Raw genomic sequence first — 14,450 nt, 5'->3', positions numbered from 1 at the left:
TGTGTCCAACCCATATTAAAACTAGTGCAATCAAGATATTCAGCCATTTTTGGATTGTTCTGGTGTTTAAATGTGTGCAGAGGTCTCTACAAACACAACCTGGGTATGCAGGTGCAGACAGAAGTTGTCCTCACACACAAAAAAAAGCCTTTTAAATATTAAATGTCAACATTTAGTTTAGGTTGCCTTGCATAAGCGCTACACAAGTAAAACAAATGCCGTCAGTGCTTCTCCAGTGCTCCCATGCTTTCCAGTGTGACCTCCCTTCCAACTTAGATACCTGTGGTTTCCCTCCATTGTGTTGTCAAGCCAGTGTCAAACCATTTTCACACTAGAGGAGCCAAACCAAAGCCTGTTTTTCTGCCAACAACAACAGCTGCCATGGCAGCACACTGGGAGGTCCACTTTATAGTGGTGGGTCACTTCTCTGAAAAGGGCAACCAGAACATTTTGCACCTTTTTGCTTGGCTGTGCGTACATGCATGTATCTTGAGTGTGGGTGTCCTGCTGAACGAGATGAGGATTACGGACATTTCTCTGCCAGCCACTGGCGAATGTGTGGGGGAAAAAAATGAACTGACAGCTCCTTATAGCCCTCATTTTAGTCTGTTGTTGATCCTTAAGATTACATTTTGCACTCAAAGTCCTTTAAATTCATTAGGTGATAAAAAAGAACATAAAGGTGTACTGGTGTTGCCTGAGCAACTGTGTGTGTGCGTGTGGTTTTGAAGGTGTCATCAATAAATCGCAGCATACCTACCAGTTCATCAACATAATCCTCAAATACCTCTACACCTCTGGCACAACCTATATTAGGTTGCTGAGCCAACTGCTGCCAAGCTGGCAGACACACTCTACTTTCTGGAGCTGAAAAAGCTGTAAATCTCAGGTTTACACAGCAGAAAGCGGGAAGGGGGGGGGGGGGGGGGGGGGGGGGTGCGGTGGGGGGGGTGGTGGGGGGATATCACACTCCAGTGCATTGCTTCAAAGGAAACTTCAGAACAGTGGTGAAGCACATGGGACAGCAAATCACCCGCCAGGCAAGCCGTGGGTCGAGAGTCTGCACATTTTAAACTGCAAGGTGCTTTCATAACCAATATTCATATATCTCAAATGATATCACTGTAGGTCTGAGCGTCAAATCAACAGTTTCACACTGTTCTATGGTTCATTTTGTTGATTTGCCATGCCATTTGCTGTGGCTCGAGCAGAAAAATTTTTTTTTCACTCAGTAATGCACCCATTATCCAAATCATCAGTTGCGTGCATTTAGCATACACTTATATATTTATATTTCCCTTTTATAGCAGTAGCAGTTGTTCTATCAGGGTTAGTGGGCAAAAGGCTACTTTTACACTTACGCAATCTCCTCAACTGTGCATCATAAACAGAAACCGCAACCGGCTCGATAACGTATCAATCCACAGGATCAATTCGGCTCATATTTCCTGAGTCTTCCCGCAAGCACCGCGGTGGACAGAGATCAACCGTAAAAAAGCTGTTTTCTTCATATCGGTTGTTGTTTATTCAATCATACCTATGCCGAATATAACACTGGACTACAATTAATCCTATGACACTTCATATTGTATTCTACCACATCTGTTTAACAGCGAAGTCAGTGTAAACTGTGAGAAAGTGTCAGATTTTGAACGGAGTTTTGTGAGTCTTCCACTTACACGTATTCTCCTCATCGCAGCCACGATCTCCACTCGGCTGCTCGGCCGCGCCACATCCAGACTGCCGATGTACTGTTGTCAACAAGGTAAAATATGACAGGTAGAAGACATTAATGAAACAATATTTAAGCTCAAGTTTTTTTTCCATTCTTACTTTCCAAAGTGTCCAGTAGAGGCAAATTATTAACTCTGCTGAACTTCAACCACTCAACTAGCTTCAACTTACTTTACTAGCTAGCCACATCTCTCAGTTAAACTTTGTAAATAGACGCTTAACATGTTTGTCAGTTAGTGTGGAAACATTTACAGAGTAGCGCAGTAAGTTATTAAGATACAAGTTGACTAAACGTGAACGACCCAAATATTATGGCCGCACAACTGACGAAGACAACTGCAAAAAAACACACTAACGTTAGAAAACATAGTTTGAATTAGACGTTAACGACTAACGTTAGCTTCCTACACTTTTTTCTTCTGAATTTACCTTTGCCTCGAAGTTGATCCCATGCTGGAATGCTTCTTCGTTATGCAACGGGATCCTCAAATCATGCCCATCATCAACGAGGTTGTACTTGGTTTTTGCAGGCATTTTTTATTTTCTCCACCCCCTCAAGTGTTTATTACTCCACACAAGCCGAGAAAACCAAAAGAATATCAACGGAAGATAAACCGTGTTGGTTTATAGCGAGTAATCCCAGCAAAAAAAAAAAAAACAACAATTCCAAATCCGGTCAGTGCATGTTCTCCATCGCAGCCAAACGTCCCAGCATTTGCAACCGCCTCAACAGCGGCCAATGTGGCGGCAAACTTCCTCACCAGCGCTCCGGTGAACTGCTGCCCTGTTAATATTTACCGTAACAGCTTTAAAAAAAACACATTCAAGCCAGCGCAAACAGCGGCATGCAGGGACAGATGTGTTTCCTGTGGCGAGTGTGGAAGTTGGTTGGGTCCTGCCTCCTGTGCTGGACTCCTCCGCCCCCCCCTCTCCACCAAACCACCCACCCACCCACCGTCCGCACCCCCCCCCCCCCCCCCCCCCCCCCCCCCCCGCCTCCTCTCCACCCACCTCCCCAACCCCCGCATGGAGGGAGGGTGTGATTGGAGGAGTCCGGGGATCCCACCTGTTTCCATTGGAACAGAGGCGCACCGTGGTTCTCTGGAGGAGGGACTCAAAGTCTGGTACCTGCCCCCTCCTAACCTCTCCTTCCACACGCAACACACACACACACACACACACACACACACACACAAGCACAACCTGAATGTCACTCATGTAAACAAAGGAGTGGCTACTGTATAATCACATGGCTATTCTGTAAACTTTGGCTTTCCACAGACATAGGTGATTTATTAACTGGCAGTATTTTAGCACAATATGCAAACTTTGAAAAGGAAATTACCTGTTGGCTAATGCAAAATTAATCTCTATTTAAGTGGTTTATTCATCACTTGTGAGAAAATTACTAAAAGAAACTGGCCATTAAATGGTCATTTGCACCCCAAAAAATCGAACTTTAATCTGATCTGCTCCACTAAGAGTAAGAAATCTTAATATAGCGTCACAGGTGATGCATATCAAAATCCTCTGCCTGTGAATAAAATAAAAAGGGAAAGGCTACCAACTAGTGGCCATATCTGCAAGCACTTTTACCTGGACTGCCCTGCTCAGTGCAAAACTTTTAAGAAAGGGAACTTTCATAGTGATATAAAAAAAAAAGACAAAAATATTAGAACATTTATATCTTTCATTTCCTCTTTCTGTGGTATATAAAAAGAACCTACTGACTTCAATAAAAGGCTTGTTCGAAATGTCTATGAAAGACTCAGAGCTCATAACATGTAATGGACAAAACCTGGAGGAGTACAGAATCTCACCTTTTTAAAAGTTATTTTTAAAACAGACCTATTGGCTCATTTCTTAAGATGAAGCAGAGTCCCTTAAATCTCTTAATTTACTACCCTTTTCCATTTTTGCAACATTAGTGGACTGGCCCTATGAATAATAATTAATACAAGGGCAAACTGTGAAACATAAACTACCTATAAGGCTTCACTTTGGCTGTAAGAGTGGCTTTTATGTTGAATGTTTTAGTGTCTTTTATATAAAAATCAATGACTTCTATTCCTCAGTTAATGTAAAGCAAAATAACAAAAAACCCCAATAGATTAAAACAAGCATGCAGATTCATAGAGAAATGTCTGCAAGTCCAGTAACATCAAAACTGGACTAAAATGAAAATACTGATTTATAAATACAGCAGTTGGGAGTCTGAGCAACATTTAAAATGCTGAACAATGCAACAAAAGTGGCTTTAGTGTAAAATTTAAAAAAACCCAGCATAATCCCAAACACATTCTGGTTAAAACATACAGTTTATGTTGCTAGCTTTGCTCAAGCAGCTGGAATTAAAGCATCCTTCCACAAACACTGGTGATGCATGGTCAGTAGACGCAGCAGAGCCATGTTCATGTTTAATACAGTTGTCATGTTGTATAATGCACAGACCATCTGTGTCACCCTGGGAGTAAAGATGCAGATCTCCCCTCAAGGTGGTCCCAGGCGGGGAGTGAAGGGGAAGTGGGGCAGCAGTAATTCACATTCTCACCACCTCTTTTGAAATATATAAAGTACTGCTGCTAATGGTGTCCTGAGGGCTTCGCAGGATGAATGTTGGATATAATTTACTCTGGATGTTGTCAGTTCAAGTCTGGCATCTGGCGACCAAATTTTGTCTCATCCCGTTCAGCCCTCTTGATTAGCAACCTTGCTTGTATACAGTCCATTTAAAACATAAACATCATGAAAATGTATTTCCTTTTGGAACAGACTCGGTGAGACAAGCACAAAGTTTTAAATGACTAAGCCTCAAGTTTGCAAGCACATGTTGACATTGAGGCCCACGCAGCACGCATATTATATCCTGTTTTTACTCTATATGCAGTATTTTGAAGGATATCGCCATAAAAACTGCTATATTATTCTTCTTTTTGGCTTAAAACTCCCTGAGGTCGTGGCCACCTTGCCCTCGTGACAGCAAAACAGCTAGATGGCAGACAAGAACAGCTGCTGTCTGTGCATGAGGAATTATTGTCGAATACAACCAGTTCCCCTCTTAGAGACTCCATGTGCTCTTAAGGCTCTTTAAAAAGGATAAACAGCAACCTAATCCTTGCCAGGTCTTCAAATACATGTTGATCTGTTTATTAGGGCTCTGGCTTTTAGAGCATATGCTCTCAAGATGGAATAAATTTTGGAGATCAGTGCATGAAAACAGCAGGGTTCTACTTGTAAGCCAAAGAGCAACTAGTAAGGCTCCACAGCCACAAAGAAAAGAATGGCTGTAATAATGTAGCCTCTATCTGTAGAGGCCTTTTTACAATTTGGGCCACCTGAGTCTGCTAGCATCCCATGGAGTCAAGGGAAGCCTTTATCTCCACACAATACCACTAATCCTACATAAGACACAGTGTGTCATATGTATTAGACAAGTCTGCCCTCAGGTCAGGATATGGTAAAACTCAAACTGTTTGAAGTGAACTGTGTTAATCTCAATGTTGGTAACCTGCCTTGCGTGTGCACTTCCTATTTCCCAGTGCATGCTGGGATAGGCTACGCCCTCCCAAGAGAGAGACTTCAAAATCTGTAAAGAAATGTAAAATCACTGAGCTGTTTGTTACCATGGAAATATATCATTTCTGTTCATTCTAATATAGAAATGAAGAGATATTTTTCATTTCTCATTTCATTTCACATCAAGACTTGTGTAAGCAGTGTCGCACTTTTAAAGGTAGTTTTAAAAGTTACCATATACTTAAATTAAATTCTCATTTAATATTTATCAGTATTTACCAAGCGTGCAGAACATACTAGCAATGTACTTAACCTATTGATTTAATATAATTAGTGCAATTACAAATATACTGAAATACACTTTTGTACACTTGACTGTATGATTTTGAGACACGATTAAGTTATAATTAAGTCCCCATCCAATTTAAATATTTTTTTCTTCACTTAGATGTTTGAGTTCTACTGTGCACTTTGACCCTCTGGTGTTATAGGATAAAACACGCAGTTGCACTTTAAAGGAAATGAAATGACTCAGACTGTGCAATTAATTACATTAATGCACTTGAAAATTGAGCATTTTTACAATGCAGTGGACTGATTTAGCCTGGGACTGTGCAATCTACTGTGCATGACATTTGAGGTAATTGTATATATGGTGCATTGATTGAGAAAAGACCTTGGTTGAAGCAGTTTATTCTATATACAGCATATAGTACAGTATCTTCTAATCTTTATAGTTTACTGCTTTCATACAAGAAAACAATGTCAACATTGTTTTACGGTATTTATTTCAAAAATTGAATTGTTATTGTTTGTTTTCTTAGATGCTTCTGGAGCTGTCTCACCACCATCCACTATTACTTTTCATTTTGTCCGGTTGTGAGTACTGTAGCTCCCTCAATTTGTTTTGTGCATTGCATTGTGGGAGAATATTAGCAATCAATAGCACACACGAAAATCAAAAGTCAATTTTGTCACTTTTCCATTATGAACACACTAAACGCTTAGAAGAAGAAGAAGACGACAAGAAGAAGAAGACAACAATGACAAGAAGAAGAAGACGAAGAAGAAGAAGAAGACGACGACAAGAAGAAGAGGAAGACGACAAGAAGAAGAAGAAGAAGATGGTGACGACAAGAAGAAGAAAAAGAAGACGTTGACGACGATGATGACGACAAGAACAAGAAGAAGAAGACAACAAGAAGAAGACGACGACGAGAAGAAGAAGAAGAAGAAGACGACAATGACAAGAAGAAGAAGAAGAAGACGGCAACGATGACAACAAGGAGAAGAAGATGATGACGACAAGAAGAAGACGATGACGACAAGAAGAAGAAGAAGACGACGACGAGAAGAGGATGACGACGAGAAGAAGAAGACGACGATGACGATGAGAAGAAGAAGACGATGAGAAGAAGAAAAAGAACAAGACGACGATGACGAGAAGAAGAAGACAATGACGACAAGAAGAAGAAGACGACGAAAAGAAGAAGAAGAAGAAGAAGATGACAAGAAGAAGATGACGACAAGACTTCTATTTCTTCTTCTATTTCTTCTATTTCTTCTTTTTCTTTCTTCTTCCATTTCTTCTTCTTCTGTTTCTTCTTCCATTTCTTCTTCTATTTCTTCTTCTGTTTCTTCTTCTATTTCTTATTCTACCTCTTCTGTTTCTTCTTCTATTTCTTCTTCTTCTATTTCTTCTATTTCTTCTTCTCCTATTTCTTCTTCTATTTCTTCTATTTCTTCTTCTTCTTCTATTTCTTCTTCCTCTTCTATTTCTTCTTCTTGTCGTCATCTTCTTTGTCGTCTTCTTCTTCTTCTTCTTGATGTCGTTGTTGTCATCTTCTTCTTCTGGTCGTCGTCTTCTTCTTCTTCTTGTCGTCATCGCCGTCGTCATCATCTTCCTCTCGCCGACGACAACAACGATGACAACAACAATACCATTTGGTATTGATATGTAGCCCCAACACCAATATGTTGTGCATCAAGACCTAAATACACTAGCTCTCTTTAGCCTCAAATAGCCTACAAGTGGAAGGTTCTGAAGAATGATGGCAGTGTACACACAATATATAAAAAATATCCCTCTGAAGAAGAGTGTCAGACAATGTCAGATATATTGGATAGTTGCTTGTAATTATCGTCAAATACTGTTTATATACAGTAAATCTCATACATTGATGGGAAAAGTCTGTAGATATATTGGATAGTTGCATGTAATTACTTTCAAATAATGTTTATATAAAGTAATGATTATTAAAATTAAGTTTTTGTAAGCCATTTTCTCATGATCCTGTTTTTCTGTACAGTATAAAACCAATATTTACCAGGAATTTACTGTAAATAGATGAGATAATCACATACAATTAAAGCCTAAAGCTCTCAAGATACCTTTAATGGGTGTTAAAGGAGGTCCAGAAATCTGTGCTTTGATTGGGCGGCCTTAAGGATAAATTGGATAATTCTATGAATTTACAAAAGAATACTGTATAAAACAAGCCTTTATTTAAATTAGGTAATTTAAAGGTATTTCTTCAATGTTTTTCATTTTTTGTGCAGATTTATACATTTGTTTAACATTCTAGCAATATTTTATAATGAAGGCTCGAGGGGGGACTGGCCTATTTTACAATGGTTGGACTGTAAAAATGTAGACGATGTCCAAAGTAAATATCCGTATTTTTAAAATAAATATCTGTAGAATAACTAAAGGATTTTTACTGTTATTTGACAGTAAGTGTTTGGCAACTTTTGCTGCCAGACTTTTTACCATTTTTTTTTACAGTGTTGAGGTGACAGAAAAGGGAGGACAAGAAAGAAGAAGACCATTAACTGAAGTAAACAATGCATGTTTTAAAGTACTAAAAAATTCAGTTTTGAAAATGCTTTAATGAGGAAGGAAATGTATTCAGCGCATTTATGAGGCCTCAAGGACACACACAATGGCTTTTAATGAGAATCACTGAATGTGAATACAAAATATTGGTTGTGCCCTTTACATTATGGTGGAAAAAAGGAACACAGGAAACATTTTCAATTTGTTTGAGGTGGCTGAGAGCATATGAGCTTTTGTGTATCAGGGTGGCTCTACTGAGGTTATTACCTAGATATCATATTTATTTTGTTTTTTTCCAGTAGGACCAAAAGTGTCTTTGAGTCCACAGTGGTCCATGTTGGTTCACATGAGTCCAGGCAGAGTTGTGCTCAGCAGAGACTATTGTCACATTTATCCAGCTAAATGCTAGTATTTATTCACAAGCTTTTCAGAAAAACTGACCTGAGTTGATAAATCCAGATACGTTGGCCTCATGTTTTAAAATCTCTTTTATTGCTAATTTCAGTCAGTGTGTCAGCAAAAAGCCCTGAACCTTGGATGCCCTCTCCTTGGCATCTATCTCAGCCTCAAGCAACAATTAGCACACACAAAAATAACTGTGCCTGTGCACACATATGCACACATCAATGCACACACTCACATGCAGAGCCTTACACATATTGAGATCCTCTTAAGCTGAATTAATAATGGCAATTTTCAAAGAATGTGGGGCACACTACGAGGGTAGTATCTGGCTGTCCTCAGAGAATTTCAGAGAAGACAGATAAGAAAGGAAGCAGCGGGACAAACGATGACAACAACACATTTCTAATGTTGCTTGAGGCCGTGTAACAACACAGAATATGAACGCAATTGGGAATTAGCACACATACAATCTGCTTCTGATACAATTACAAAGACTTGTAAAGCCAACAAAATCCATTATCTGTGCACATACGAGACTTGTTCAACCCTTTGTTAATTAAGGAACAGTTAAACAGTTAAATGACTCTTCATTTTGTTTGTTGAAATGGAAAGCTGAGAAAAGGATTCATTTGAATACTTTCATTTGGTAACAAAGTAATGCCGAGCATTTAGAAAGACGGCCTGGATGTTAGGAAGAGAGGATCCCTTTTTAGTGTTTTTTGGTTTAATTAGTCTTAAAATGACTTCACAGGGCTCAGTGATAACTCAGTTGTTGCATCACTTCAACTATTTTTAATGCTTTGCTAATGACGTCTAAGTCAAAAAAAAGCATTAAAAAAGAACCAAGGGTACAACTGACTCATGTGACTTGGACTATAGCACAGTTTAAATGATTAGGTCTATGATCAATCAGAAAATGAACTGGATCACTGAGAGCTACTACACCAACAATATGGATCAACCTGCTGAACAGTTCAAAAGTTACAAGGTGGAACAGTTCACATTGCAAGTCAGACATTACCAACTTATGGAGCAGTTTACAGTCATTTCAAGAAACCAAACAGCCCTCATAAGCTAAAGGAAAATCATAAAGAAGTTGTCTGAATACATGATAAAGTGAAATTTGTATTTTAGTATTGCTTCTTTCCAAATATTCTTAGGTTAAGTATAGGGTTCTGTTGAAAAATGTGACAATCTCTGAGAATACCAGTGCAGTCTATGAAATAAAATTTAAATAATCCAGAGATTCCCAACCACTTTGGCATGGGACACCTTAAAATAAAATTTTCTACATGTGACCTCCCATCATAGGTTATGTGCAGTCCAATCGAAGAGTGATTTATGATTGTTTCTTTTGAAGATTTGAAGAAAACTTTAAAAATATGCATTATTCTGTGTGACAACAGTGTCAGGACCCCTTGTTAGGTCCTGACGTCCTGGTCTCCCAGTTGAGAACCACTGACATTGACTACTAATGATATTAAAAACATATCAGAAACTGAACACAATGTATACAGCCCAATTTACATTTCACACTCAGACACTAATTGCTTTTAAACTTACTGTACTTCAGAAGAAAGTACAAGTTTCTTTAAAAAAATAATGTTGCTTCATGCATTCACAAAAGTACCTTCTCAGGTCCTGACAGCAGCGGGACTCATACAATGGCAAAAAACAAAAACACGCTGTCGCACATTGAGAGGCTTGTGTCTTTTTCATACATTTCTATGTATTTATTCACATGTGCAACTGTGCGAAAAACACATTTCAGCACAGGGTTCATCAGGCTCCCCTTAGAATAAATGTGAATCTCATTATTTTCTGTTGCACATTAATACAGCTGAGTTGTGAATCAGCCTCCGTACATAAAGGGTTTAAGTTTTTCCATTTTCTCACATAAGAAGTCACGTGTTATATGTGTTTCTGGCACCGCTTCATCAGCAGCAAAGCCAAGAAACATTGGTAGAACATATAAATCGTCACAAATGAACAGGCAATACATTTCATGACAAGAGGAAAACAAACATCATTATTTCAATATGCTGTTCAGAGGGAGCTTTAGTTGTGGAGGATGTAAAGTGAAAACAAAAGTAAGGGTGACACCATGTGGACACTTTATGAAGTGCAGAATGAATTATGTGAATTCGCCACAACAGTGTAAAATATGTTTCTCTATCAGTTTCATATTTCGTATGAATTACTTTTTAAAAAGAGATAAATGAGTGAAGACACAGTTTTCTTGACTGTGATATAATAATTGCATAATGTTGATTACATTTGAATGTTATTTGAATCGGTTAAAACACACAGAGCTCAAATTTAATAATATTAGGAAATTCACAATTGCATATGTTTTATTCTTTTTCTTGACCTCTAGGTTATTTATTTTTACAGAGTGAATGTTACAGCTTTTAAATATACATATAATTGCGTCAAAGACAATAAAACATTTACTTGCACATTAGAGACATCTGTCTTAAATTAATTACATACAGTATAGAGTTAGCTACTATATTTTCTTTTCCTTGAAATCCTTCTGTGTTGTGTAACAGTACAAATGAGTTGCTTTGTTGCTTGTCAGCCAGAAGACTCTTTTATAAATGACTAAATTAATTCGTATTCAGCCGGTTTACCATACTGAAGTCCAATAGGTTTGTTCTTCTCCTGAACTGTTTCACATTCTCTCACAGTCTACCGAGCACACTTGGATGCTTCGTTCATAACTTGCCTGTGAAATTGTCACCACAAATCACAGCAATGCTCCTCTGTTGTGGGCCTCTCGACTCCCCTAACAGCCTAACATGCTGCAGTAAACCTGTCAAGGGCAAGAGGTGTGATGAATTTTCAGTCTGATATAATGCAGGTACGATGAGATGAGATATGTCTTCACGCACACACACAATAACTCCAGCTCACTATTTTGTTGGGTCAGAAAATCTGAAATGCATCGCTGTTATTTTCTTTTGTTGTGTATTCACCAGGGGGTGTGACGAAGCAAGTGGAAAACTGGAGATCACTTGTATAAAACTCTTATATTATAATTACAATGATCTATTTATTTTTCCTTTGAGAGCTGTAGACGTCATGACTAACAGACATGTTTTCAACTGGTATTATATGTGGAGGAATTTTCATATATGTGTCATATATGAAAATGCTCCAGTTTTCAAATACGTGCCATGTATGAAATGCTCCAGCAGATAGTGAGGAACAGACAACTGTCTGCCTTCCTCCCTGCCGAGAGAACCTGGCTTTTTTGATTGTTGCCATAGAGACAGTGCTATAAAATAAACATTTTTATAGCGATGTTGTGACTAGGGACAAGGTCGTCTGAGAGTGGTTCAACTCTTTTCCTTCAGATTTGATGTGGCATTTCACTGTGCCAACACCGGCACTTTGATATGTAACTGTTGTCTCCTTGATCGATCAGGTTTGTGTTTGTCAATAAATCTTTTTTTTTGCATAAGATGCATCCATATCTCCTGGAGTTTCTGCATTGATGAGTTCAAAATTTCTGTAACATTGTACACATGACCTTGTCTGCAGATTCCTTTGTGATTGTGATGTACTTCACATGTGGTCTTTCTTGCTTTTAGTCACCACATTCATTCTTTAGTGATGGAAGTATTAGAAGTGGAGAATTGAAATCCTTCACTCAAAAGTAATACAGTGATGTCAGTTCTACATTTCTGAGAACAAAGAAGTAGTCCCTTTCATGTGCATTAATGTGAATGTGCTGCCAAATTTAAAAACGTCTACAGGCCTATAAGGTTTATTGTTAAGTAGTCTGCCTCAGATTTTATGTGCTTATTGTTTAACGTATCTAGATGCATTAAATGTGGTGCAATATAATGTATACACTATTTCCCTATTGGAGCAAAAGTATAAAGTTGCCCAAAATAATCCACTTGGATGCTGCTGCTGCTGCAGGCTATTAAGTCAATTTGTGGCAAGCAGCTCTAATGCTGTGTTGTGATTATCTGTTAGCACCAGTATCTTCAAAGCCTCAAGTGAATCATCTTCTTCAAAGCCTAACCCCGTGTCTAGACAGCAAGCGTGTCACACGCAACAGATAGGCTACAGCTGTCTGCACGCAGGCTCGCGTCTCAGCCGCGTCTCCGCGACCTGAAGCGTTCACTTACGCTTCAAGTCTATTCTCCTCTGTTTTACGCGCGTCACTACAGTCATGTTTATTAGCTACCTACGCTCAACACTGCACCTGAACGCCTCCAGCGTAGACACATAAGGGGGCTTTTCCAAAGTAGCCCCTGCACTCTCTCCCTACCCACCTCCACTCCATCTTCACGTGGAGCCATATTAAGTGTCATCCCAAACCAATTAGTGGGGAGTGGAAGTCGGTTATAAAACCCTCTAACAGCGACCCTGCATCGATGCTGACTCACTGAGCACCGTGCAACAACCTGTACAAATATTTACTCATAAACTGCTCAAACTAACATAGACATTTAATATTTCCACGCAGATATTAAAAACTTAAAAGTTATATTGTATTTGTAGAAAACGGTAGACGTGTTCATTTGATTGTAAAGTCTTGTATATTAACAGAGACTGTTGTTAAAACCAAGCAGCTTATAAACATAAGAATGCAAAATGATAAGATGGTTATAAAGAAAAGAAATGCAAACAAAGACGCTTGGGAGTAATTTCAGTTTTATAATATTAGTATTTATTTTTCTCTATGGGCTTCGGCCTACTGTAGAGTGAATGTAATGAGTCTGTCACCTCACTGCCCACACTGATAGGCTATTATTAGTGCTGTGTATTAGAGATGATGTTTCTTACCTAAACATTTTCTTCACTATCCTCTCTGACATATTGATTAACAGGTTCATTGTCAAGGAATTGGACGTTGAGGATGTTCTGTCACCTAAATAAGCCGCAAAAAAATGGGAGAACCTAAAAAGAAATACAAGGTAAATTTGTTGTCACAGAGTAAACGTCTTGTCTTAAATGCTGCAGTGACATTTCTAACATGCCATTGTTTGCATAAGGAACTAAGAAGACCTTCTACTGGGTCTGGAACAGACCAGGGGGAGGAAACCCCCTCCATATGGCCATTTTATCTTGACATGCATGAGGCAATGGGGTGTAAGCCGTCTGTAACTCCTACTGTACTCATTGCCTCATGTATGTCAAGCCCCACCATACTCCCAGGTCCCTCAGGAACTTCTCATTCCAGCTCCAATGACCCCCCAAACCCCACACAGCCTCAACATCTTCACCTGACCTAATTACCACAGATATATTCTATTAATGCACAACAGGCTCGTAATACTTGAAGTATTACTGTGCCTTTGTATTGTTATTTACATGTGAGATTTAGCAAATGACAATATAACCCGGGATATTTGATGTGAATAGTGACGCCAGAGGGAAAAGCTTTTTGAATTGCAGCAGAACAAGTGGTCTTTAAAAATAGATCTTTTCAATGGCACGACTGAAAAATGTCTCACTTGTACAAAAGGATCACTATGCAAGGAGTGTCCTGATGGGGTCTATACCCACTGGAAGATCTTCTTCTCTCATCTTGCAATAGCTGGCGGATGATGGCAACCCTTGTCGCTCCCGACCACTGACTGTAACTAATTATATACTATATAAGTTTTTAAATATTTATATACAGCTGCTGACAGATGCTGACTGGAAATCATGGTGACGAAAAGTTTTCCTGTTTCCGCCGGAGATTGAGGTTCGTCCCAAAGCCTGCCGCTGTATTTATACCCTCTATCTTAATGAAGGGAACTTCATTCAGCTGTGAGAAGTGCCCTCCGTGACTAAGTGTGAGTGGGGAGGATCTGCTTTGGAAAAGGCCCACAGAAGGAACACTCGCTACGTTTGCTGTCTAAACACGTGGTTTTAAGGTCTTTGCACGCTGTGACAACGTCAAATACTTTACTATAACTGCATTGTGCAGGAGCCGCAGTGATCCTCAAAAGTC

General features: G+C 39.1%; 1 protein-coding gene across 1 annotated transcript in view; it reads right to left on the bottom strand.

Moving 5' to 3' along the window:
- Window positions 1–2,641, bottom strand: part of LOC121900514 (carboxyl-terminal PDZ ligand of neuronal nitric oxide synthase protein-like) — a 187,301-nt gene extending 184,660 nt beyond the window's left edge. The window contains exons 1-2 of the mRNA XM_042416928.1: window positions 2,164–2,641; window positions 1,680–1,751 (exon numbers count right to left, since the gene is read on the bottom strand). Of these exons, the coding sequence (XP_042272862.1) occupies window positions 1,680–1,751; window positions 2,164–2,268 (177 nt within the window). The 5' untranslated portion in view covers window positions 2,269–2,641. The remainder of the gene's footprint in view (window positions 1–1,679; window positions 1,752–2,163) is intronic.
- Between the last annotated feature and the right edge of the window lie 11,809 nt (window positions 2,642–14,450).

The sequence above is a fragment of the Thunnus maccoyii genome, chromosome 7, assembly GCF_910596095.1.
Source record: "Thunnus maccoyii chromosome 7, fThuMac1.1, whole genome shotgun sequence".
Lineage (NCBI taxonomy): Eukaryota > Metazoa > Chordata > Actinopteri > Scombriformes > Scombridae > Thunnus > Thunnus maccoyii.
The sequence above is the reverse complement of the archived record's forward strand: the minus strand, read 5'-3'. Positions and strand labels throughout refer to the sequence as shown.